At 44.2% G+C, this 27,949-nt stretch overlaps 1 protein-coding gene across 1 annotated transcript in view; it reads right to left on the bottom strand.

The window, feature by feature from the left end:
- LTBP1 (latent transforming growth factor beta binding protein 1) overlaps positions 1-27,949 on the bottom strand; it is a 1,238,788-nt gene that overhangs the window by 444,875 nt on the left and 765,964 nt on the right. Inside the window, exon 11 of the mRNA XM_085612185.1 lies at positions 18,908-19,075. Within this exon, the coding sequence (XP_085468311.1) occupies positions 18,908-19,075 (168 nt within the window). The remainder of the gene's footprint in view (positions 1-18,907; positions 19,076-27,949) is intronic.

Genomic DNA, 27,949 nt, shown 5'->3' with positions numbered 1-27,949 from the left:
GTATTTCTCCATAACCTTATGCTATTGGACGTTTGGTGTACCATTCCGCATCCTGATGAATGCTTTCTTTGCAAACAATGAGGGAATCTTTTACAACTCAATATACACCAGATTAAGACACATTAAACTATGCATCTCATAGAAGCACTGAATACAGAAGGCAATCAGTTTTTTTTCCAATGCAACAGGTAGTCAAGACTCAAAATGCAAGCCATAACTATTGCCTTTGCCAATGCTTGTTCACATTTAGTAGTGGTTACTCTGTAGTTAGAAAGCTTATTATAGGAGGTAGCCTAGACTCCAAATCTCTTATCACCTCTTTAGTATGAGTGGTAATGAATTTTTATGGAGTTTTGTTAAAATATCAAGACGCGGGTATATTCATAGCTTTCATCCGATTTTGGGCTCCCAGAGAAATATGACCAATACCAATAAATTTGATGCTCTGGCTTCAAGGTGGTCTCATAGCTGCACTGTAACGTCTCTATTGCTGACATTCGATATGCGAACTTGGTTGTCAGGAGCACTCTAAACGTCTCCAGGCGTAAGGCTCACTCCTTTAAAACTCTGTATGATCTATACTACAGCATATACGATTCATAAATGGGGTTTAAGGGAAACATCAAACTGTTTTCATTGGTGATTACCCACACATGGATCCAGAAGGAAACCCTAGATCCTCTATCCTGTGGGTAGGAGTTTGTATCTCTCTGGGGGCTGGAGCAGGCGGTAATATTGAATCATCCTAGGCACTGTCATTGAGAAAAATGTGGGAGCCACTTAGGCTGGGATTTTTGAATCTTATAACTGGCTGAAACCTAGATTTAGGATGGAATCAGGATATCTAGTGCTTTGATTGATTGTTTAATTCTTTTTATTTCTTGACAAATTAACTGTGTTGATCAACATTACCTATGCACGTTCAGTGGTTTGATGGTGTAACATAAGTGCCTTATCTGTTCAGATGTTCATTCAGACATGTTTCTACACTGTTATTGTTCTTTCTTAATGATTCATATCTCCTCAATAACAATATAAAAAAGAAAGCAGAAGCTTTTCTCTGGAATAGTAAAAAACAATTGTCAAGAAAACAACCATAGGCCAAACGGTATATGATGATGGTTTAGGATTTCACCACATAAAATGTTACGTACGCATAGTCCAAATTCACCCAGCACTAGAATGATATGCCTCAAACATTAGGAGGTCATGGGTCCTTTATAACAAAAATACTCAGGTGCTCCTCTTCTCCAAATACTTTGGTTACCCAGAAAATTCGAGGAGCGACTAGGTCACCCCTCTTTTCACCAACCATACACCTTGACAATTGGTACCACATTCTTCAGAAGAAAAGCTCCCTTGTCTTCTAACTTCCATTGCTTACAATGATGGTTTCAATCCCAGAATGGTAAATAAAAGTTTAAATTATGGCTACAAAACATTTAAAAAGAGAATGTTTTCCCAAGGTCTTCCCTAATGGGACCATGATGTGATTCTCATGAAAAATTAACACTGATTTGTAGCTATTTATGTACCAATCATTAAGGTGTTTTTGGAGCACCAGGGATGGGAACTACATTATATGAATCTGTATGACAGTGCTGACAATTATGATTCTAAACTGTATCGGTTTTTCTTAAACATGATTGGATGGGATTTCAAGACCTTTGCACTTTCTCATAAAATGTATGAGTCTTATTGTATTTCAACCTTTAAAATTAGCTCTGTCCAGAGGGCTTTTGGATCACTCTCCCTTGATCTTCAAAAGGCCACACTCTGTCATTCTGACCTCTGATTAATTTCCTTAGAACTGCACTATGCTGGAATCTGTTTATTCATGTTCTGCATTTATTCTGAGCTTCATGCCATTTTATTAAATGAATGGCTAACTGATTGATTCTGCTGGGTTTTGCCTTCTGTAATGATTTAAGCCTTAATAAGCCTTCAAAATTTTGACAAAATGATATTTGATATTAAACTGTTTGAATGACCAGATCCCGCGAGGAGCACCAGATCCTACAGGGATTAACGCCGCTTCTGGTTCATCAATAGCACGCTTTAGTTTCAAAGCAGGGAAAGACACTGTCAGTGGAAAGAGAGCTAGCGCCTGAATTGTCCTGCCCTCCCTCAATGCCACAGCACACTGTGAAGTGAGGAACCTATGCTTACACATGCTCCCAAAAACGCCTTTTACAGACACCCCTCCCATGAACAGTGTTTATAAAAATGGGATGCAGTGGTTCTGCTAAAGTTGCACTAAGTACAAAAAAACTCCTTAGCAAGTGTGTACCAGCAGTTTTACAGAGCAGAAAGGACTGTAATTCCGTTCTAGTAAAATACTATGCCTTGCTCGGTTCACAAGATGACTGCCAGCACAAATGGGTTATTTTGTTTTTCTCGACCACATCCAAAAAGATAACTTGTTTGGAAATAGTTCAGGCATTGGGATATATCCTGGTTCTGGCTGATGAGATTTGCTCACTGGGGGCCATATGTAGGAAGCCTAATACCGGTCGGTAACGGCCGATTTTCTGTAAATATACCGTTACCGACCGGTATTTAGGCTTTTGCTATGTAGGGGGATCATTTCAGGATTCGGTAATTTACCGAATCGGTAAAATTACCGATTCGGTAATTTTACCGATTCGGTAAATACCGAATCCTGAAATGAGATGTAGGGGGAGTGTGTCGTTGGTGTGGGGATTCGTTATTTACCACCAACTAAAGTTGGTGGTAAATGACGAATACCTGTAAAAAGGCATTTTTTGGCTATTTGAAGTGTGCAATGTGGCAGACATACATGCCCTTAGGGCATGCATGTGCGCCACATGTGCACACATGGACGAATCAGGGGTGCAACAGGGTGTCAATGTGACACCTTGCCACCCATGATGATGCCTCCCCCATTACCGATTCGGTATTTACCAATTCGGTAATGGCAACTGGCTTCCCATTTATTCCTATGGGCCTCCAGGCCCATACGAATGAATGGGAAGCCAGTTGCCATTACCGAATCGGTAAATACCGATTCTAAAATACCGACAGACACCGAATCGGTATTTATTTACCTACATTACATTTACCGATTCATAAATACCGAATCGGTAAAATTCGGTATTTAAGAATCGGTAAATGTAATTTACCTACATATGGCCCTTGGTATCTACTTTGTGATTGTGTGCTGCTTAATTTCGAAAAACCATAGGTGTACAGGCCCGAAGTTTTTCTTAGAGACCAACTGCTGGTGCTAAGAAATGCCACAGCTGCATAACACTGAGGCTGCCCAGCCTTCACTTGATGCCTCTTTCTTCTACCACCCTGCCCTTCTCTCTTTATGACACCTTTAAGAGCTGTTTTTCATCCCTTTCTTCTCACCCTGTAACTGTTTTACTAGCGCTCTTTCATCTGCTCTTCACTTTCCTGCCATTTTCTCTCTTGCTCTGGGGTCAAGGACTGATCATGAAAAATAAGTCCTGGTTCCCAAAAATGAGTATCGGTGCCGACCAATCACACGCACAAGCACTGGTGGTTGGTCATAAGGTCTGATGAAACCAGTCACTATCTCCATACCTTTGAAAACAGATACAGACTATGCCCGTGCTGGCTGCTCAGGGGACTGTTTCACCCATTGATGACGTGTGCTTGACTTTGTGGTTACAGGTTTGGATTCCTGGTAGGCCCAATCAGGACAACCTAGCACAACCTCCTGCACTAACTAAACCTAAATGTGATACTTTGGCCACCTTTTTTATTCAGAAAGTCGACACAATATATCAAGACATTGTGCTGAAACAGGCCAAAAATCCTTCCACTGTTATAACATCCCAGCCTCCTCTCGTCTCTTCGAATTCACTCTTAAATACATTTGAGATACCTGATCCCCCTGACCATTCACTGGAAACCTGGCCTTTACTTACCTCGGAAAGTTTAACTAAACTCATGAACAACATTAAATCAGGATCTCCACATGACCCATTGCCTGTCTCAGTTTTAAAACAATTAAGTGCTTCCCCTCTACTTGTGATAATGGATCTCCTAAATGCTTCACTACAAGAAGCATCCATTCCATCTACATGGAAACATGCTATGATCCAACCCCTTCTTAAAAAGACTAATGCTGACCCAGATGTATCAAGTAATTACCATCCTATATCCCTGCTCCCGATCTTTTCCAAGATTCTGGAGAGACACATCCATTCGCACCTCACCCAGTATGTGACTACTCACGGACTACTTCACCCCTCTCAGTCGGGCTTCAGAGCAGGTTTTTCCACCGAAACCACTCTACTTGGGGTCACTGAAAACTTACGCCACCATCTGGACAACGGGGACACAGTCGCGCTCATCCTACTTGATCAGAGCGCCGCCTTTGACACGGTGTCTCACACTGTGTTAATAAAGACACTCAAATCACTGGGCATAATCGGACCCGCCTTAAACTGGCTGACTGCTTTCCTATCAAATTGCACCTTCCAAGTTTTCTCACACTCAGCTTGCTCAGAAGTCCACTCGTTTGCCCATGGGATGCCACAGGGGTCTATTCTCAGCCCCTTGTTATTCAATCTTTACGTAAAACCACTGGCCGAGGTAGCTGAGAGTTCAGGGCTGTCTCTCTTTTCTTATGCGGACGATTCACAAATCATTTTATCCCTCTCCTCACACAAAACTAATGTGCCTTCTACCCTCAAAATTGGACTGAGTAAAATAGCTTCCTGGATGCAAGAAAATTTTCTCAAACTAAACAGTGAGAAAACGGAAATATTGGTACTAGGAAAAAACAAGGATCTCTGGAACCCCCAACACTGGCCTTGTGAAATGGGTGTCCTTCCTTCTCCCTCTCCCCAAGTTCGTAACCTGGGTAACCTGGGTATCACGATCGACGACTCACTCAGCATGCACCCCCAATCCGTCAAAGTCGCAGCGACTTGCTCACCATTCTTAAATGGTTAAAAAAAATCTGTTGGATGCTACCGGAATCCACAAGGAAGACCGTAGTCGATGCTCTTATCACATCCAGGCTTGACTACGGAAACATTCTTTATTTTGGCGCCAACAAATCCATAGTCCAAAGACTACAGACGGTACAAAACGCGGCAGTCAGACTCCTGTGTGGAGTCCCGAAAACCGCCTCCATTTCATCTTATCGACGCAAGTTGCATTGGCTTAAAATCGAAAATCGTATAAAGTTCAAGGCACTGAGCTATATGCATAAAATAAAATCTTGTTGCGCACCTAGTTATCTTCAGTCCTTGGTCAGCCCCTATTTTCCCTCCCGTAATCTCCGCTCTGCCACCCAAGCAAGGTTCGTCATTCCAAAATTCAAATTAGCTCGGATGGGAGGCAGATCCTTTTCTTACCTCGGCCCTTTAACCTGGAACTCTTTACCCACATCACTCCGGAATGAGATGAATTATTCTAAATTCCGAAAGTCTTTAAAAACCTGGCTTATCAACAGATAATCGCTTTACCACTCTTACATACCAGTGTCCAAATGTGGTCCTTTGCGCCGGGAAACCCTTTTTGGGTAGCTGTTGCGCATTATAAATTTAAAAACTAACTAATCAGGCTGCCATCCTCCTCAAGACAGTAAATGGGCAGCATTACATTGGGTTCAAATAAAGTACGATACCAGAGTATAAAATCTCCTTTGGTTGTGAATGTGTGCTTTACCAATAGCCCGGTATGTTATGTTACCGTGCACCACCTTGAGCGTTGGTAATCAATCCCAGGTAGTGGCAAATGTTTGTATACCATGAACAAAAGAAGCGATGCCGCATTTGGCTTCATACACACACATTTTCTTACTTACTTTTCAGAAATGAGAAACTAAAGCCGACCATCTCCCTTTCTACTAAACAGAAAATCTTAACACCCCAGAATTCTTAAATGTCAACCAATGAGCTATCGCAAAAACGGATTGGAGGTAACAAACATGTAACGAAGATTTGGATTGGAGGTTGATTGCCTTTATATGCCCTGTCAGCCCTGCACTTCCGTGTGGCCACTGCTCATTCCCCCGGACTGCAAAAGTCCTCTGTAAACTCTCCTCTGGTATATTTACTTCATCAAGAAAGCTTGAGCTCTGCTGTCCACTTGTGCAGGGAAACAAAGAATGCTCTTTTTTTCGTAAATGAAAAAAACAACCTCCAGTGGAAAGTAATGTAATTATCCGTTGCATAGTTCACCGATTGTAGGAGGCCACTGGGTGAATGATGTCACAGTAAGTCTCAAAGTTCAAACAGACATCATCTAATCAAGGAACATTCTGGAAGGCCTCTTGTTGGCTATAATTATGCAGGGCCAGGGAAAAGAGTTAACTGGAACTTAAAGTCTGTGATTTCAGCCTTTTGAAAAGCCCCACATTAAAAAAAATAGGGTAAATTCACCACTTCTATAACTTGATGTTTTGCTAGTCAGACGTCCACTAAGACACAATAAAAAAAATGTCAAACAAAAACCACAAAGTGCATGTCCACCCGATTCACGTACCGGGAAGGTCATTTAATAGTGGAACAAATTAAGCTTATGTATTATTGCCATCGCTTTGGAGGATGCAAAGGTCTCCGAAATATCTCACCTGGCAAGTTTCTCTCAGCTCGTTAATCCGATTCTTGAGTAAACAAGAATTTGCACAAGAACAGAATATAGCACTTAACTTGTAATGAGGGACCAAAGACTCATTACGAGTAACATCAGATAACTGCAATATATTCTGCTGCTGTTGTAACCGCACATACTGCAATTATGAGATTTGTGATGCATATCGGCAGGTAAAACCTACCAATATTTTTATTTTATTTTTTTTAAATAAAATGTATACAATCACAAATGCTGTTGCATGGTTAACCCCGACTGGCACAGAACATTAGTACTTCACTGTTTATGCGGTTACAACCTTGCTGGCTAGAATTTTGATAGAGAAGTAGGTGCAGGAGGAAAGGATAGAAAAGTTAGAAATGAGGGAGAGAAAGAGGATAGGACAGGCATATAGATATATAGATAGATATATACCAATATTTATTAAGGGGAAATGCCCTGTATTTTCGGAACATGCAGATTTTGTTGCATTATGTTATTCCCCAGAAACATGTAAATAGGTGGTATTTATCCTGTGTAGCCTGACTGCTGCAGTGTAAAACCTACAGTCTGACCTGCCAAAATAACCAGCTAGAAAAATAATTAAGGCACTATTTTCAACAGTTATTAAAAATATCATTCAGTGGTGAAGTCAGATTTCTGATATATATATTTTAGAGAAAAGTAACTTGTAAAAGGTCACCTTTTCCCTGCCCGAAGTTTTTGGAGACTAACTTGCAGTAGCTCTTCAACTTCTCGAATAGGTGTGAACGAGGTGTGAAATACCTCCCAGGAGCATACAATATGCTGATACCAATGCGCACACATGACTCCTCTGAGCTCAACAGAATATGCAGTGTGGGGACTATCAGCATCCTTTTTGGAACTACAGTGTTAAATCCTGTTTGACCAGTCTGTTGAACCACATGTCACCCTTTGGCACTCTTGAAATGGAGAGAAGAGGATGTCAAGACAATTCATATGGTTCCTCTGAGTGGTTTCAGGTTTTTTGGCCCACCAGACTTCTGACGTCTGTCTCTGGGCTTGTTGTGGATACAATACTTGCTACGAACTGGGGCCAAGATTTATTATGATTTTGCATCGTGGCTGTGTCTTGCGGCGCATCCCCAATGCAAAATGATTTTGGGCATTTACTAAGCCATGCAGAGCCACTTTGGGTGACTGCGTGGATTAGTAAATACTAAGTAGTTCAACCATGTGTCATTTTGCATCAAGTAGTCATTGCATGGGTGGAGTATGGGCATTCCCATGCACCCACCCGTGTATTTTGGCGTGAACCCAGATTTGCAAACACTTGTAAACCTAGGCTCATGCCAAAATGGTGCAGCTACAGACAGAGGCATAACATGGATGAATACTTTTTTTATCCTCGTTATTTCCTCTTTCCATGTGTGTTGCATTCTGAAGCACACTAGAAAGAGGAATATGTCTCTAAGGATTGTTTTTGTGCAAGAAGGTGTACCTTCTAGCAAATAACAACCCTTCCCGTAACTCAGGTACCCTTGAAGTATGGCATGAGGCAGCACTCAGTGCACTAGCACAAGGAGAGAGGTGAAATGCTCCACATATTTGTAAATATGGAGTATTTCTGTTCTCCCCCTTTCACAAAAGGCAGCACCGCAAGTTTCCTTCCTGCACCAGGTTGCGTGAAATTATCGTAGATAATCCAATGGACTTTAGTGTTAGATGTGGGAAGGCACTGGTAATATCTCTGTGGCACTTTCAAACATACCCCCAGTCCTCAGAAGACTTTCTCCATCTTGCAAATGCCCTGACACATGGCCTTTAGGGCCTGCTTGCAGTAAGCCAAAAATGAAATACTGAAAAAGTGGGTAGGTTGGCACTGGCACTGGGAACTTTTACCCCATTGGTTAGAGAGTACCTAGTCGTCACGCCACCCACTAGTTCATGGCAGACATAAATGTTGCAACTCCAGGCACCCTTTGCAGAACACTTTCAGGACCTGCTGCAGATCAGAAGAGGACTAGATGTGCTGTATATGACCCGAGAGAAGCCCTAAAGGAATGCACCTCCTCTCTCTTGTACCTGGGAAAATGAAGTGGGCTTCAAGGGTCAGTTGGCTGACCTCCTGTGGGGCTACAGGGAGACACCAAGCTTCCAGAGGCTGTTTCGAGAAGTACCAATCTCATCAGTGGCAACTGGACCTGGACTGGGCTGCTGTCGGCCTCTGCCTGACACCCTGTGACTAAGTGCATCCCCTGAGGTCCTGGATGGCTTTAGAAGTGTACTCCTGTGGACAAATGTAAAATAAAAGACTAAGGGCCTGATGTATATCTTGAAGGAGAGGGAACTCCACCGCAAAAGGGACTGAGTTGCCTCCCTGTCAAGACTATGTTCTGTTCCACCAATTTAGATTTGGGCAGTTTCACAGTGGTGGAGACTACTCTATCTCTGCCATGGTCAAACTCCTCCTATGGCCCAATAGAGTAAGGGCCACTGAAGGTTTGGCTATTTGTCTGTCCACCTAATTTAGATGGGAGGACATATAGCCTTTTTTCAATGCACGTCACTGCCAGGAAAAACCTGGTGGTTAGGGGCACTGAAAAGTGCTAAATGCCCCCCTTCCCATGACAGGAAACGTCCATGGCGAGGGGTGCAAATTTTTTCAAAAATAAAATCCAGCTTCGGAATTTTCTTTTAGAAAATTAAAAAAAAGTAACTTTGACATACACCTTCATCACGTTTGACACAGGCCAGCGGTTCCAGTCACTGCTTAGAAATGTCCACTGGACCAGCAGACATTTCATAATTTTGCGAATGGGAAGGAAAATTAACTCAGTCGCCCTGGCAGAGGTCTGGTTATTATAAATCAGACTCTTAGTTGGAAGGTAAATTCTTTAACTGGGATGAACTTGGTTGATGTGTCTGACCCTTGCTCCATCGCGATCAGCCTGAAATTGCATCTGCGCCTCGTTCTACCTATAACAAAAGACTGTTATTGTCATTTGGCGCTTTTTGACGCTATTTCAACCTAGAACTTTAAAAATGTATATCTCCGATTCCCCTTATTGGATTTTTGTTGTTTTGTTGCTATTTTGCATATAAATATTACTATTTTTTTCTAATTTGGTTTGGGATTTTTATTGTTTGGTGTTTTGACTTTATTACAGCTTTAGTATTACATACATACTTTCCACATTGCCCTAAGCTGCACTCTGTGCCATTGCTATCGGGGGTTTGAGCTCAAGTTAACTTAGGGACTTTGAGGATTCATCCTGACAAACTTTGTGATTATTCTTTGAAGTGGACACTCGCCCACTCGAAATAATAACCCAATTTCTTACCCTACTGTAATAGTCTGCTTCAAAGTTTCCCAAAGTATGTGTTCTCTTACCTCAACAATATTTTTCAAGTTTACCACTCATGTGCAGTTCAGTCTTCCCCCAGTAAACATTGTACCGCCATCTTTGAGAAGAAAGGTGGTTCACATTCTTTCAGCAGCAAAGTTACATTTAATCTCTTCATCCTGGTCTTTAGGTTCCTTCAAGGACTATGTGCTCCTTACTTGGCAAAAACTCTTGTGATACTCTCTATCCCAAACTCTCTGCTATTATTCTCTTATAATCGTTGTGAGAAAAGGAGCCTTGACATCCACAAAGGCTCAAAAAACATGAATGCAAAAAAAAGAAAAAAACACAAGAGAAAAAACTTCCATCTATCTGGCAAGAGTATGGAATAGCATCCTGAATAGATCCATGTCTCCTTCAATTTACAATGAGTTGAAGGTGTACCTCGTAAAGGAGCCCCTCATGAAACATTTATATGGAACTTCCTTGCTTCCAGGTTCTGTTGAGCAGTACGCAGCTACATCTACCCCCCTGTTTTGTGCATGGTTTGGGATTTTTGTTGCTCTCTGCTTATTTATACAGTGTTCAATTACTTTCTAGCTATGCTAATGCACTATGAATGCCAAACAGATACATACATGCTAACCATGCTGGATTATTCTTCAGCAGTTTAGGAGTGGTGGGCTGTCTGTTGCCTGAGCATTGTATCATTTTTTGCTATGACCTTACCCTGTTTTTGGACTTTGAATTATGTTGATTTCAATCTAAATATTCTTCAACACGAATTAGTGATATAGATGGGACAAATGTTCGACTCTTGTAGTACTACTTCACATACTCATACATGTCTTTGTGATTATTTTCATGCATGCCAAAAGAGTGATTATAGAGAATGAAACTCTCTCAAAACGGAAATATTAATTTAGGAATAACTTAAATGGACTGTTTCATAAAAGCACAACACCTGCTGGAATTACGCACATGTAGTGTTTCCAGTAGGCCTGGGCTAAAATCCGTTCCGCTCGCGGAAATTGCGATAATTTGACATTTTCGCATTCCGCGGAGAGCGCGAAAATGTAAAAATCTCCTCAATCCGCATTTTACCGGAAATTTTTTGCTTGCTCTCGCTGTAAAATAATACATTCTCGCGTGCGCGCGATCACCTTACCTAAATCCCCGCGTTCGCCGACAAGTTTTCCCGATCCGGTCGCGTTCTCCACGAGTTGTTGGATTGTTGGTAGCCATTTGCGCTGTCTCACGACAGTTCGCGCCCGCAGTAACGTCATTCGTCGCGCAATCACGTCTTTCTTCTCTCGATCATGCACCGCGAGACAAGTGAAAACAAGATGGCCGCGCCCGCGAGCAACCGTATGGGTAAGTTGGCGAGCCGCACCACGCAGAAAATACCGCAAACGGGCGGGAAAAAAACTTCCGCATCTTCGCGATATTTCCGCGTTTGCGTAGATTTTTAACATTTTTGCGATAATTTGCGAAAGTGAATTTCGCAAATTCCGCCCACCCCTAGTTTCCAGAGCAGCATTTTCTATTTGTTTTTAAGTTTTTTCTGCATCAGTCACTCTGTGCTTCTTACCACTCTCAAGCAAATTATTTGGTGGCACAAACTTTAACAAGTTAGGCGAATTGTCTGCATCACTAGCAGATACACGTCTAACAAACAACTAGAGAGGTTCACTCTACTGATATTGTCATGTTATTTGTGCATACAACACAGCAGCTCACTTCTCAGAATGTGGCCAAGTAAACAACAGGATGCCCTTATTGACTGAAACCTACTGATTCTTGGTCTTATAATAAAGACATTGGGTTCGATTTGCAGTTTGGCAGAGGTAGCCTTTTCTTTTTCAGTAACAAACTCCTGCTTTGAAACTGTATTTTTCAAAAACAATAAAGTTTGATGCCCGGCTGCCTGAAAGACAGTGAACATGCATCACACTTGCAGTGCCTTCAAAGGAACCCCTGTGACAGAAATGGTCTTTAAATATGGAGGTAATTACCTCTGCCACTCTAGAAGATAGTCAAGCTGTCTGCCAAACTAGAAATAAGTCCCTTTATCTAACAAGCACTGTTAAAGCGAATAGGTCTCTCCTATGCAAGAGCTATTGGCTTTGCCAATTATGTTTTAAACATGTTGTACACCAGCATGGCTGCTGTTCAGAATGGCTAAAAGTTAGTGGAGTAAAGGAGACTTGCATGGAGTGGAGTGTCATAAAGTGAAGTAGAGTGGAGTGTTATGGAGAGGCACTGAGAGTCGTGGAGAGGCGTAGGATACAGGTGAGTAGAGTGTCATGGAGAGACATAGAGTGGAGTGGTGTAGATTGTTGTGGAGTGTTGTGCAGGGATTATAATGCTTTAGAGCGAATAGGCAGAGAGTGGAGTGGCATAGAGTGTTATAGAGTAGTGTAGAACACTGTGAAGTGGAGTAGAGGATGTTGCTTAGAGTGAAGTAGAGTGTTGTAGAGTAGAGTGGCACAGAACAGAGTAGATTATCGTAGAGTGGAGTGGCATAGAGTGGAGTAGTGTAGGAGAGTGGAATGGCACAGAGTAAAGTACAGTGTTGTAGAGTCGAGTGGTGTAGAATGGAGCAGCGTAGAGTGGTGCAGAGTGGAGTAGTAGAGTGGAGAAGGGTGTCAGAATAGAATGGAATAAAGTGGCATGGAGTGGCATATAGGGAGTTGCGTAGAGTGTCATAGAGGGAGGTAGTGTCACAGAGTGTATAGAGTGGAGTAGAGTGTTGTAAAGTGGAGTGGCATGGAGTGGAGTAGAGTTTAATGGAGTACAGCATCACAGAGTGTAGTGTCGTAGAGAGGAGTAGAGTTGCCTAGAGTGAAGTGATGTACAGTGCAGCGGTGCAGAGTAGATTGGCATAGAGTGCATTGTTTTTAGTAAAGTGGTGTAGTCTGCAATGGCATAGAGTACAGTGATTTAGAGTAGAGTTGAGTGGTGCAGAATAGATTGCAGTGGCAAAGAGCTTATGGCGAACAGTGGATTGGTGCAGAGTGGAGCACTGTGGCATAGAGTGCAGCGGCATAGAGTAGATTATTTCATATTAGAGTGGAGTGGTGTAGAGTGGAGGCATGCCGGGTAGAGTGGAATAGTGCAGGGTAGAGTGCACAGGTATAGAGTAGTGTAGAGAGTAGCGTAGTCGCGGTGTAGAGTGCATTGGTGTAGAGTGCAGTGGCATAGAGTAGAGTGGTGTAGAGTGCAGTTACATGGAGTGCCATAGTGGCATAGAGTGGAGTTATCTAGAGTGCAGTGGCATAGTCTGCAGTGGCATAGAGTACAGTGGTGTAGAGTGTAGTGGTGCAGAGTAGAATGGCGCTAAGTTCAGTGGCTGAGAATGTAGACTTGCAGAGTAGAGTGTCGTAGAGTGCAGTAACATACATAGAGTGCAGTGGTTTAGAGTGCACTGGCATAGTGTACAGTGGTGAAGGGTCCAGTGGTGCAAGCACGTGGTGTAGTAAACAGTGGTGCAGAGTAGAGTGGAGCAGAGTAGAGTGGCATAGAGTGCAGTGATATAGAGCGCAATGGTGTAGAATGGCATAGCATGCAGGGGTACAGAGTCCAGGGTGTAGAGTGTTGCAGAATAAAGTATAATGGTGCAGACTGCAGTGGACTAGAGTGCATAGATTTTGAGTAAAGTGGTGTAAAGTACATTGGCATGTAGTACAGTGGCGTAGAGCAGGGTGGTGCAGTGTAGAAGGGAGCAGTGTAGAGTGCAGTGGCACAGAATGGAGAGGCAAAGAGTGGACTTGTGCAGAGTAGAGTGGAGTGGCCTAGACTGTAGTGGTGTAGAGTGCAGTGGGGAAGAGTACAGTGGTGCATAGTAGAATAGGATAGAGTGCACTGGCATGGCGTAGAGTAATGTGGAGCAGAGTAGAGAGGTGTAAAGTGCAATATCATAGATTGCAATGGTGCACAGTAGATTAGAGTGGCCTAGAGTGCAGTGACATAGAATGCAGTGGCGTGGAGAGCATTGGCGCAGTGTACAGTGGTGCAGGGTCCAGTGGTGCAGAGTACAGTGGTGTAGTAAGCAGTGGTTCAGAGTAGAGAGGCGTTAAGTTCAGTGGCAGAGAGTGTAGACTTGCAGAGTAGAGTGTCGTAGAGGGCAGCAACATAGAGTGCAGTGGCATAGAGTGCAGTGGCGTAGAGTGCAGTGACATGGAGTGCCATAGTGGCATAGCGTGGAGTGATGTAGAGTGTGTTGACGTAGAGTGCATTGGCGTAGAGTGCAGTAAAGTAGTGTAGAGTTGAGTGGTACAGACTAGAGTGCAGTGGCATAGCATGCAGTGGTGTAGAGTGCAGTGGTGCAGAGTAGAATGGTTTTAAGAACAGTGGCGGAGAGTGTAGACTTGCAGAGTAGAGTGTCGTAGAGTGCAGCAACATAGAGTGCAGTTGCGAAGAGTGCAGTGACATAGAATGCAGTGGCGTGGAGGGCATTGGTGCAGTATACAGTGGTGCAGGGTCAAGTGGTGCAGAGTACAGTGGCGTAATAAGCAGTAATGCAGAGTCGAGTGGCACAGAGTGCAGTGACGTAGAGCGCTATGGTGTACAGTAGCGTAGCATGCAGTGGCACAGAGTCCAGGGTGTACAGTGTTGCAGAATAAAGTATAGAGGTGCAGACTGCAGTGGACTAGAGTGCATTGGTTTTGAGTAAAGTGGTGCAAAGTACACTGACGTGGAGTACAGAGGCATAGAGTACAGTGGTGCATTGTAGAGTAGTGTAGACTAGAGCAGCATAGAGTGCAGTGGCATAGAGAGGAGTGGCGCAAAGTGTAGTAGAGTTGTGTAGAGTGCAGGGGCATGGAGTATAGATGCGTATAGTAGATTGTTTCAGAGTAGAGTGAAGTGGCATAGAGTGGATTGGTGCAGCGTAGAGTGCAGTGGCAGAGAGTCGCGGTGTAGAGTGCATTGGTGTAGAGTGCAGTGGCATAGAGTAGAGTGGTGTAGAGTGCAGTGACATGGAGTGCTGTACTGGCAGAGTGGAGTGATGTGGAGGGCAGTGGCATAGTGTGCAGTGGCACAGAGTGCAGTGCTGTAGAGTGCAGTGGTGCAGAGTAGAATGGCGTTAAATTCAGTGGCTGAGAGAGTAGACTTGCAGAGTAGAGTGTCATAGAGTGCAGCAACATTGAGTGCGGTGGCTTAGAGCGCAGTGACATAGAATATAGTGGCGTGGTGTGCACTGGTGCAGTGTACAGTGGTGCAGGGAACAATGGTGCAGAGCATGGTGGTGTAGTAAGCAGTGGTGCAGAGTAGAGTGGAGCTGAGTAGAGTGGAGTAGAGTGCAGTGAAGTAGAGCGCAAAGGTGTAGAATGGTGTAGCATGCAGGGGTACAGAGTCCAGGTTGTAGAGTGTTGCAGAATCAAGTATAGTGGCGCAGACTGCAGTGGACTAGAGTGCATTGATTTTGAGTAAAGTGGTGTAAAGTACATTGGCATTGAGTACAGTGGCATAGAGTAGAGTGGTACAGTGTAGAATGGAGCAGTGTAGAGTGCAGTGGCATAGAGTGGAGTGGCAAGAGTGGTGTAGAGTGCAGTGGCATGGAGTATAGGGGCGTAGAGTAGATTGCTTCAGAGTAGAGTGAAGTGGCATAGAGTGAATTGGTGCAGGGTAGAGTGCAGTGGCAGAGAGTAGTGGTTTAGAGTGCATTGGTGTAGAGTGCATTGGTGTAGAATGCAGTGGCACTGTGTGCATTGTTGTGCAGTAGTGGCACAGAGTGAACTCGTGCAGAGTAGAGTGGAGTGGCCTAGACTGTAGTGGTAGAGATTGCAGTGGGGAAGAGTACAGTGGTGCATAGTAGAGTGGGGTAGAGTGCACTGGCATGGTGTACAGTAGTGTAGAGCAGAGTAGAGAGGTGTAAAGTGCAATGTCAATGAGTGCAGTGGTGCACAGTAGATTAGAGTAGCGTAGAGTGAATTGGCATATAGTGCAGTGGTACAGAGTGTAGCGAGATAGAGTTCATTGGTGGTAGAGTGCACTGGCATATATTGCAGCAGAGTGGCATAGAGTAGAGTGGTGCAGAGTAGAGTGAGGTGACATAGAGTGCAGTTGAAAAGAGTGCAGAGGAGCAGAGTACAGTGGCGCAGATGACAGTGGAGTAGAGTTCAGTGGTAGATAGTGCAGTGTTGCAGAGTAGAGTGTCATAGAGTGCAGTAGTGTAGAGTACAGTGGCATAGAGTGCTTTGGTGTAGAGGGCAGCGGCTTAGAGTGTGGCAGAATATATTATAGAGGGTGGCGTACAGTGCAGTGGTGTAGAATAATTGGTGTAGAGCACAGTGGTGTAGAGTGCATTAGATTTGAATAAAGTGGTTTAGAGTGTAGCAACTTAGAGTGCAATGGTGTAGAGTGCAGTGGCATTCAGTGTAGTGTAGAGTGCAGGGGCATAGAATAGAGTGGCATGGAGTGGAACAGGGCACAGCCGGCTAGCAACTTTTGGTGGGGCGTGACGCACTGTAAAACTCACAGTTATGATGCCTGTTTCCCTTCCCGACGATGACGGGCAGGAAAGGAAGGTGGTTTACTTCCTGCTTCCAAATCCATGAGATGGTTAGTGCAGGCTAACCCAGCACTAATGTTGAGACTAGGGTCTGTGACTGCAATCCCTCGGCTGTTTTACAGCACTGAGTTTGCAGGCTATGAAGTGTGCATGACAGATTGGCCGGTTGTAGACTGCTGGCTAATCTGTCATGCGCACTTGATGCAGTAATCCTGCAATATGCAGGAATTTCTCAACAAAGCCCCCCCCCCCCCCCCCCCCCCCATCACACTACTGCTAGCGCGGTCGGTGGCACACAGAATAATAAAATGATATGGTGATGACCATTTGATTATTCTGTGTGTACCCGCTGTGCTCGCAGCAGGCAGGGTGACGCTCCTCCGCCTTAACAGAGGAGCCACCGTTGGTACAGGGTAGACTATAGTGGCGTAGAGTGGAGTGGCGTAGAATAGAATAGAGTGGTGTAGAATGCAGTGGCACAGCATAGAGTGTCCAAGAGTGTAGTGTTGTCGTGTACAGTGGTGCAGAGTATGTTAGAGTGGATTGGCATAGAGTGCAGTGACATAGAGTGGACCAATGTAGAGTGTAGTGGCATACAATGCATGGGCATAGAGTGGAGTAGAGTAGAGTGGTGCAGAGTAGAGTGCAGTGGTGCAGAGTAGGGTGGCATAGAGTGCTGTTAGCATGTAGTGGAGTGATGCAAAGTAGAGTGGCGAAGAGTGTAGTAGCATGGAGTACATTGGCATAGAGTGGCGCACAGTGGAGCAGAGTAGAGTGCAGTGGCGTTGAATTATGTAGAGTAGAGTGTAGTGACATAAAGTGTAGTGGCATAGAGTTCAGTGTTGCAGAGCAGACTGCTGTAGAGTGCAGTGGTGTATAGGAGATTGCAATGGGATGGAGTGTAGTGGCATAGAGTAGAGGGTGCAAAGTAGAGCGGCATAGAGAGCAGTGGTGTTGAGTACAATTGCATAGACTGCAGCTGTCTTAGAGAGCAGAGTGCAGTGTTGCAGAGTAGGGTAAAGTGGCACAGAGTAGAGTGGGGCAGCGTAGCGTGCCAAGGTGCAGGGTGCCATTGTACCGAGTGCAGTGAAGGTGCGTGCAGTGGCGTAGAATAGTTTGTTTCAGAGTAGAGTGGTGCACAGTTGAGTACAGTGGCATAGAGTACAGTGGGTACTGCCATAGAGTCGAGTGGTACAGAGTAGAGTGCATTTACATACAGTATAGTGTTACAGAGTAGAGTGGCATACAGCAGAGTGGCACAGAGTGGAGAGGTGTAGAGGGCAGTGGTAAAGAGTGCAGTGGTGCATAGAGTGTAGTGTGGAGTACAGTGCATTGGCATAGAGTATTGTGGTGTAGAGTAGAGAGGCGTAGAGTGGAGTGGTGCAGAGTAGAGTGCAGTGACGCAATGTGTAGTGGCATACTATGGAATGGTGCAGAACAACCTGCAGTAGCATGGAGTGGGGCAGAGTTAAGTGGAGTATGCGTGGTGTGGTAGCATACTGCCTCTACAGACAACACTTCTTCGAATGAAATGATCATTACATTTGCACAGAAATACAATTTTACTAATGAAAGTGTACAGTGCACAAATAATAATGCGTGGAATAGTCATCACTTAGCGTATATTGATTTGTTTTGATTGTATTCATATATTTGTTCCACCACACCTCAGAATTACCAAAACATTTGCTTCATTTGTGCTGTCCTAATTCTGAAATATTTTGAAATATCTGCACGGTTCACTCACAGATATTTACATTTTGTTGTGTGCTAAAATAAATTACATTGTACAGCCTTCAGAAAAACATACCCTCAGTAGCCAGCATGATTGTCACATAATTCCTCTCACTTTGAAGTCAGAGAAAGAAAAGTATAAACTAAGCCTCCTGGAAGACAGAGCCTGACACTTGACCTCTATCTTGGACTTTTTGCAGCAAATGTTTCAAGATAAGAACAAGATTTAAAGGCCTGTTTACAGAAATCCAGAACTGGTGAAAGAATACGGTAAATAAGGTACGGGCAAGGGAAGGTGACAAACCCAAGCTGGACAGCCTAAAACAAATAAAGTCAGCAAATAGAAAGAAAGCAAATGTGAGTTATAAACCACAAATGGTAAGCAGTGGTCGGAATGCATTCCCAGGGAAGCTATCCGGATGTCCCCAGGATGTCATTAGCAAACCAGAGCACTGCGCTGTCTGGTAGGCTTCAACCTAAAAATGTGAAGCAGTGCAGAATCGAAACACCACAGTTCTATGTCCAGCAATATACTTAGTTGACACCTACTGCAATTATGGCATGTGGCAAAATCATAACAGAATCAAAAACAGAGTCAAAAACTGAAAATGATGTTGATATCATGTGACCACTTCTAATTAGGTTCTGTTTTCACACAGGGCAACTTTTATCTCCCAGTCCAGCACTGTCACTGTAATAATTTGAGTTGTAAGTCAGCATAGACATTTGTGAGTTTTACAAAGTTCTATCTTACCTGTTCCAGGGAAGGGACATTTCTCACAGTATGGGCCCCAGGCCTTGCCGACACTGCAACAGCACAATTGCCTGCTGAGCTGCACAGACAATGGGTGCATGCATTGCTTTCCTGCACTAACAAACCGGAAACAGGCGCCTTTTTCTTCGGAGATCATATGATTGTTAGCTGAGAAAAAGAAGACAGAAAATAAAATTTAAAAAAATAAATTCACAAAGAAACTGATTTGGAGTGCACAGGTTTATTCAGTCAAGAATTTCCTCGAAACTTCTACAATAACATTTCTATAAAATAACAATTTGCAATTATTAGTTTTAAAAGTATAAATACTTCAAATAAGGAACATTTCCAAAAGAGTTTGTTTACAAGTTAGGACAGAGTGAAAGAAAGGATGGGGTTCAATGCTATGAGTTAAGGATATTTTGAGAACCACCCTAAGCAAGCGCCAGTGGGGTGGAAGTCTTTTCGGAACTGGAAGGCCTTAGATCCCACCACCTTAGAAGACGCCCTTAGGATGACGCCAGCACTCAGGCCGGTGTCTACAGACCCTGATTCGGCCTGGGCAGAGCTCTCTACCTGGCTGACAACAGCCATCGACGCAGTTATCCCCATCCAGAGGACCAAGTCCCGGCATTAAAACTGCTAGAGTCCCATGGTACACTTGTGAGCTCAAAGGAGAAAAACAGGCCCTCCGTCGGGCGGAACGAGTTTGGCGGAAATCACTAGCTTCGGCCGATAAGGAGAGTTTTAAATCCAAATTAGCCCATTATAAGGACTCCCTTATCAAAACTAAATCAGCTTTTTATGAAGATAGGATTTGTAAGGCCAGTAATACGCAAAAAGAGACCTTCACTATTCTTAAAGAATTGAGCAGGCTGCCTGAACAGAAGCCAACCTCTACTCAAGCCGATTGTGACAAAATCCAGAACTATTTCCTATCTAAAGTCGAAGATATTATTCTGGCTATTAAAAACACATGTGTCGCCCCGTGCCCATTAACAGTGGTGGAGGCACCCTTCGATCCTCCTAAGACCCCTTTCGCTCAGCTTCCGCTGCTTGAACCTGAGGCCCTGGCCCGGATAGTGTCTAGGGTGAAGTCAGGGTCCCCGGAGGACTTCTGCCCCCCTAGAGTGTTCTTCCCTCTGGTCGAGACCGAAGTCTTGGCCGTCTTGAACCTATCCCTTAGTTCCGGACAGGTTCCCCGAAAGTTCAAGGAGGCTATAGTACTCCCATTGCTGAAGAAAGCGGGTGCTGATGCAAAAAAATTTGAAGAATTTCCGCCCCATTTCTCAACTCCCGTTCCTGGCTAAAGTCCTTGAACAGCATGTGCTCAGAGCTCTGACATTATATACCGAGCAACACAACCTATTGCATCATCGGCAAGCAGGGTTCCGTGCACATAATAGCACCGAACTGGTCATGCTTTCAGTTTTGGACAACCTGCGGCTTGCAGCTGACAGAAAGGCTCATTCTGCTTTGATCCTGCTTGATCTCTCAGCCGCTTTTGATACGGTGAATCATGGGCAATTACTCTCCCGTATGCAGCGGCTGGGAGTTACAGGTACGGCTCTCCAGTGGTTTTCTTCCTTTCTGGAAGACCGCCAGCAGAAGGTCCAGCTTGGGGCTCTTATGTCCAAGCAGGGCTCCCTGCCTTGGGGGGTCCCGCAGGGTTCGGCACTGTCCCCCCTGCTTTTCAACATCTACCTCCAACCCTTGGTTGAGGCCCTGGCCGGGCTAGACTGTCAGGTGTTTAATTATGCGGACGACACTCAGTTGATAGTTCACATTAACCATTCTTGTGACTCTCAACGGAATGTTCAGAACATCCTCAGATACACCATGAATTGGATGACTCTGAACTCGCTAAAAGTAAACCCTGACAAAACTGAAGTCCTGGTACTCTTCCCAAATTCCTCCCCTTGGTCTGATTTGTTTTGGCCCCAAGAGTTGGGCCCTACCCCCATTCCGGTACCTACCGTGAAGAGCCTAGGGATTATATTGGACTCTGGAGTGACAATGAAGTACCAGGTTTCCGCTGTGGTGGGAAGCTGTGTCGGGTTACTGCGTCAGCTTCGGAAACTATCGGCTCTTTTATCATTCACTACCATGCAAAGGGTGGTAACTGCCTTGGTATTGTCTCGGCTTGATTATGGAAATACAGTCTATATTGGGCTCCCTGGATCACTCTTGAGGAAACTCCAGGTAGTTATGAACGATGCAGCTAGACTGATTTTCAAGCTGCCTCGTAAAACACATGCCACCCCCTTGCTGCAGCAGCTGCACTGGCTCCCTATTAAACAAAGGGTATGCTTCAAGGGCTTGTGTATTACTCATAAGTCCCTATTCGGCAGAGCACCCAACTATATCAAAGACCGCTTGAAGCCCTACATCCCAGGTCGCCTCCTTCGTTCTTCGCAGGCCAGCCTTCTTACTTGCCCCCGCTTCAATTTATCGACACTTGGGGGTCGTGCCTTTTCTGTTTGTGTCCCGCAGCTGTGGAACAAACTCCCTGATGTGCTCCGAAAAGATCTCCATCTACTCTCATTTCGTAGGAGGCTGAAGACCATGCTGTTCTCGGAGGCATTGCGTAGGCTTACGGGATGGGCCCATGTTCAGAGTGTTACCTTGATTGTCTGTTGTCTAAATGCAAGCGCTTAGAGACCTTGGGTGATTAGCGCTATATAAATTACAACAAACATAAACATAAACAAACATAGCATAGCATTACCCCCACTTGAGCTTGTATACCTAAGTCTAACAAAACCCTCTGACATGCCTGATTGAACAAATAGTCTGACATTATGTCGGTATATTGCACAAAACTAACTATTTTTGAATTCAAGCAATTGTTTTGTTAATCATAGCAAAAGTGAAATGAACAAAAAAGCAGAGACAAAAATCAAAAAATGTTTACTACATTGCATATTTTCCAACATCTGGCACATTTTTTTCAAAAATAGCCATTGTTGTTAAAATAAATCATCTATTTTTGTAGCTGAACTACAAATCGCAAATGTCTTCAGGAATAAATGATCCATCTGGGCCCAGTAGAACCTAAAGACATCTGGATTAAAGTATGACAGGTCAATGTCTATGAAGAAAGATGGAAGTTATTTATCTCTCCACATTCTAGTGAAATAACTTGAGTAACTTAAATTAATATTGTGATCTCATAGTTTTGCCATTTTGCTTTCAAGAATATATACTTGAAGGTGAGAGGTTTTGGTTTCTATGAGCTAGTTCTTTAGCAAAAACCATTGCATTTAAGAACTGCAAGGGTGGGGTAAATGATTTCTGATTACTTCTGAAACAGTAAATTACTTCCTCACCATTTCCTCTACAAACTCTTTACGTCCTGTGGTTTGTCTACATCCTGGAGACATGAATCCAGCAATCTACCCAGAAGAAAAAATAAAACCCCTCCCTCATTAGATGTGCTTACAAAGGATCATCTCTACCCAGAAACCTTTAATTTTTTCTGTCTTCTTTGGAAAACAGTCACTCTGTGCTTTCTGAATCTGGAGGAGAGCCCCTGCTAGTCTTACGGGCCTTGTTTGGGCCTTTATACTTTCTGCTGTTTTACTCCAGACTTTGGCCAGCTTTCCAGGCTCTTCTGTGCTTTTAATCTGGGGTGTGGAAGCGTGAGAAGGAGGCGGAGCGTAGTTGTCTGGTAGGTTGGTAGAAGATCAGGCAGTGGTTGATGTAGACTGGCCCTTGGCTGTGTAGTGCTTTGAAGGCGTGGATCATCAGCTTGAATTGGCATCTCTTCCGTATAGGGAGCCAGTGGAGTTTTCTGAAGTGGGGTGTGATGTGGGTTCATCTGGGGAGGTTGAGGATGGGGCTGACAGTGGAGTTCTGTACGGTGTGGAGTATCAGCAGAAGGTGAGTAGTGATCCCAGTGTAGAGTGTGTTGCCATTGTCTAGTTGACTGGTGATTAGGGCCTGAAGTACGGTACTTCTGGTGTTCAGTGGGAGCCATTTGAAGACTTTTGCAACATGCAAAGCGTGAGAAAGCAGGCGGAGGAGACTTTACTTTCTGCCAGCATTATTTACATTAACGCATCCCTGAAAGGAGGGCTTGCTTGGTGCTGTGTGGTCCTGATTCCTGCTTTTGACTTGCTCATACCAAGCTTCCTATTAGGGATGGTAATGGGCTTGTAGTTGCTTATCTGGAAAATGATGTCAGAAGCTCCATGGCTTTGGTTAACCCTTGGCCCCAGGGTAGTGGAGTTGGATGTGGATCTTAACCAGTGGAGGCTCACAGAGGGAGTGCTACGGGGCGGTGAGGCGGGGTGGGGGAGATGCAGTGTGGTGGGTAGTGGACTCCGACATATGGCGGAATGGAGTTATGTAAGTAAATAAATAAATAAATAAACCAATTTACATTGCGCGCGCTACATCTTCAACTCGGAGGAGCAGCGCAGGCAATGTAAATAGTTTTATTTATTTATTAACTTATTTAACTTTGTTCCGCCGTATGTCGGAGTCCACTACCCTTCCCACCCTATCCCTCCCCCGCACCGCAGCACTTCCTCTGCGAACCGCCACCGGTCTTAACCTATGTGTGCTCCCTGTTATGGGATAGGGTGTACCTGTTTGCTGTGGCTCCTCCTTTCTTTGCCTGGGTTGAAGGCTGGGGATGGACTTTCCACTATGTTCCATGCTGGACTTGGGAGTTGTGGTATTTTGTTGTCTCGTCTCTTGTTCAGCTATAATGTTCACTGGCTTTCCTGCTGGGCTTGTCAGGGGCTATATGGTATTGTTTTCATGTTTGGCTTGCACTTCCCCAGCTCCCTAATGTTAATGTTGGTCTACTTCATTGGATGTGGATGCCCCCCATTGGAATGAGGCTGTGGGCTTGCTAGGGGGCAGGCTTTACTTATCTGCTGTGTATCACCTTGGTCCACTTTGTTGGTGGACAGGTCAGTGCCCCCATTTTTTGTTTGTGTCGCTCAAGGATCTTCTCGCTTCCAACCTTGGGGCTTATGTGCTATTCCCTGTCTTCTCGCCACTTGTTGCCTATTGTGTGCCACAGCCACAATGCTTGGCTTGCATGGGGTGTATGGTGTTATGATGTTTCACCTACTCTTCACTGCTCTTTAATGGACTTGGAAACTGGTGTTGGAATCTCTATACCTACCATGGCTGTAGATTCCTCACCAAAAGCCAAGGGCTGGTAATTTTACTTTGCCCCTGTGGTACGTGCTGGTCTTGGGGCTGTTGTTTTCTTGCCCTCTAGGCAGCTCTGGGACCCTTCGGCATTGGAGGAATGAGTGCTATACACCTTTGCCTTGGGGCGTGGGCCCACACCTTATGCTACCTGACTTTACTGGTAAGTATCCCGTCTCCTTGTCTAGTGACTGTGTGTATTAATGCCTCCCTTCTGGGCTGGTGGGAGGCTTTGTGATACTGGTTCAAAAATGGCAGAAACAGGCAGGGAAAGTATTAAATGGTGCCACGTAAGGGGAAAAGTCTCTCTGCGCATCAAGGCCATTGGCCTTCGCTCAGAAACAAACTTCTGGTTTGGGAGTTTTTTCTCTGAACAAAAAAGTTTTCCCCGTGGCCAATTTAAACACAGAGCTCACTCCACTAGCTTCACTGCTTCCTAGTCTCTAAATATGGCGACAAACCATCGACCAGGGTGGCAAGTTCATAACCTCCAACGGCCTGGCGGAAAAACCGCTAAGGACTCAATGAGCCCAGCCCATTAGTTTCAGTGATTCACGTGGAACTATCCACACACTTTTAGATGTATATTTATGACACTTCAATTCGCCTTCAGTGACAGACATCCTCATGGGGTTCAGTGGTGTAACAATGGCTCACTGGGCCCCTAGTGCAAGAAACAAAAATGAATCCCCTCTCCAATGGTTGAAAAGTAAAATATGGACATAATGTGGGTGCAGTGGACACCTAACATCCATGGACCTCAGAGCTACTGCACCTGCTGCACTACTGATAACTATCCCCTGTTTGGTGATCCAGTTCCCTGGTCATTGAACTTATCAACCAACACTAGCAGTTCTGTTCAGTACAGGAACTTTGTTACCCAAAATCTATACTCTTGGCACACAATGCAGTTGAGACTAATTGGGGAACATGTTCTAAATTCTCAGACACATAGCAAGCAAAATTAATAAAGGAGTAGAACTCTGTAACGCCCTCACATTCCAGCAATATCGCTGTGCAGTTACAGTGAGAAGAATGTTTTCGAAAACGTAGCTATGATAAATGCCGAAACATTTTAAAACTCCATAATCGTCTCCCTTCCTGATTATGTGCAGTGAAGCAGCTGGAGATTCTGGACAGAATACACATTGGACTAGCGATTTTGTAATAGGGTTGTAGGTCCACCATTATAATTCCTCCACAGATTACAACATTTGAATGCTTCATGAGTCAGGCATATTTTATAAGGAAGTGTTACTTATCTATAACCGTCAGTTTGCAGCATTGTTTCCTCCAGAGCTTAATTGGTAAATAAATATGTGCCAGCTAGGGCTCTCGTCAGGAGGCCACTGCAGCTTGCACCACACATTGCCACTACCAGTGATGCCAATAATGGTAACAACACAACTACTAACCATCACACTCCTAGAATTGTGACAATTCTGACTATTTCTGATCCCAAAACTATAAGAATGGCTTGGGTGGCAGGTAATAGCCCTTTTTAAAGTATCCTTAAATAATCATTAACTGTTTTTGTGGCCATCTCAAATTAGCCAGACAGCGCCACTTTGTGGCAGATTGTAGCAAGCACTGGTGTTGACAATTAAGTGCGGTGCCGAGCACGGGAAACCACCGGCTCAAATAAAGCACAGTTTCCTCGAGTCGCTCATTGGAGGAACTCTTTGACCTTCCCTCCACACATAAACATATACTTTCACACTCGAGTGCTGGATCCAGGAGTAGGGGTAGGGGGTTGGACATGTGTAGAGGAGCTTTGAGGAATACAGCAGATCTGGTTGAAGCATCCTCCTTAGTAGAGCCCAACCCTCTGGTACTCTCTCACATTGATGTACAGACTTCACACTCGTGTGTGCTTCCCTTCCAAGATCAGTGTTTTTCATATTGCTATGTGTCACCTCATACATACATACAGCCTCCGCTACAATTATATCGTCATACTGTCGTTGCTATGCCCCCCCTTATCTTATCAACCTTTCTGAGCTTCATACACGACTCACTCTGCAGAAATGCATCAATCCATGCCCTTTGTCCATTAACTTCAAGTAGAATAATTCAGGCTTCCCCACTAGCATTCTACATCTGTTTGGTGACCGATAGGGAGAAGAAAACATGGCATGAGAAAAGGTTGAGACAATCCACATCATTAGGAATTCCTGAGAACTACCACCTGTGCAAAAACGGGACGTCTTGATCGACCACTGCTAGTTGCAGTCTTAATCTTCTGCAAGAACATCTGCATCTCCAAGAGAGCCATATATGAAGCAGGAAAGTCCTTTCTTCGTCCCAACACACCATGCACTTCTTAACACAAACCATGTCCATTGCATTGATATGGCTTTCCAGTCCAGACCCTTGGACAAAACTGTTGTGCCCACCACGGTTCATCATGTCCGTACCATGTTCAGGTTCTTGCAATCTTGTATCTTGAAGCACGTTTGAGTCTTGGTCCAGGTCATCTCCAAAATATGTTGTGCCTTACCAGACATAGCTGAGTTGTCTTACATGAATAATGTTATTAACTTCTTGGTTGCAGGATGGTAAATATGTACATCTGTCCAACAGCCTGGCAATCCTTATTCTCCAGCCTCTTAAGCTCATACACCAGCCCCACCAAGAGCAGCCTGCCTGCTGCTCAGCTGCTCAGCCCATCTCCAACTGTCACCACTAATCCACACAGGCACCCAAGCATTCCATGCATCACAGTCACACCAACATTCCAATACCAACTTTCACTCTGGCTGAGCAGCAGGGAGACAGGTATTCAAAGAAAACTTTTTTTAATCGCAGTCCCATTTCGTCTGCATTTAAAAAAGAAATCTTTATTTAAACACAATTACAGACATGTTGGTTTGCTGACCCTTGCAGGACACCACCATCCCTGTACTTGTGGGTAATCTTGTTACCAGCTGCAACTCCTGGCTTGGCTTTTGCAACCGCCGACAGTGCCGTTGCAAAAATTAGTGCCAAGAACATAGGGGTGGTTCCGCATTCATCAATTTGTCCCTCTTTCTCATTATACTAACAGTGAATATTATTCCATTATTAAATATTAGTGTAATAAAAAAATGGAGCACATTTAGGACCTTTAGTGGCAGCTGTGACAAGTAAAATTGGTTTTAAATGTATATTGCATGTTTGTTTGTGAATGAGAGCCTGTTTAAGTGAAAGAGCGAGCGTGCGTATATGTGAGCAAGTGTGTCTTTATGTGTAAGCATGTGAGTGAAAAATCAAGTGACGTGTAGCGAATAAGATTGTGTGAGACTGAGGCTCAGATTTTATATTCTTTGCTGTAGTGTAGTGCTGCACCAAAGTTGCTGCGCTGCCTTGCATCAAAGGAATTGTTTGAAGCATATGTACACAGGATGTGGAACACACTCCCTAGAGACATCAGATGCAACCCCTCCTTCTCCTGCTTCAAAAGGGACCTGAAACCCCATCTCCTCAACAAATACTTTACTGACCAGCATCAACGAACCTAGACTTCAATATCCTAGTTGACTCCCCTCTCACTTGACCATCAAGGATAGGTGGTTACTTGAATGTGTCAACCACCTGCGTTTTTGTGTCCCTCCCCTTCACTGTTTGCCTAATTATTATGTTGTACTTATATCTTTTTTTGCTTTCTTAGGTCCTGCTATGTAATGCAATTTTTTTTCTCTCCTGTGTGTGTGTAAAGCGCTCTGATACCCACGGATCAAGCTAGCGCTATATAAAACTTTTAAATTAAATAAATAAATAAAATAAAATAACTATTTTGCACTGGAAGGGTTCCCTTCCAGTATAAAAACTATGTTTTGAGGCTTTTTTCACTTTGTGTGTTGGCTGTGCAATGCAGCACACATGCAAAGTTGG

This window comes from Triturus cristatus, chromosome 6, assembly GCF_964204655.1.
Source record: "Triturus cristatus chromosome 6, aTriCri1.1, whole genome shotgun sequence".
Taxonomy (NCBI): Eukaryota; Metazoa; Chordata; class Amphibia; order Caudata; family Salamandridae; genus Triturus; species Triturus cristatus.
The sequence above is the reverse complement of the archived record's forward strand: the minus strand, read 5'-3'. Positions and strand labels throughout refer to the sequence as shown.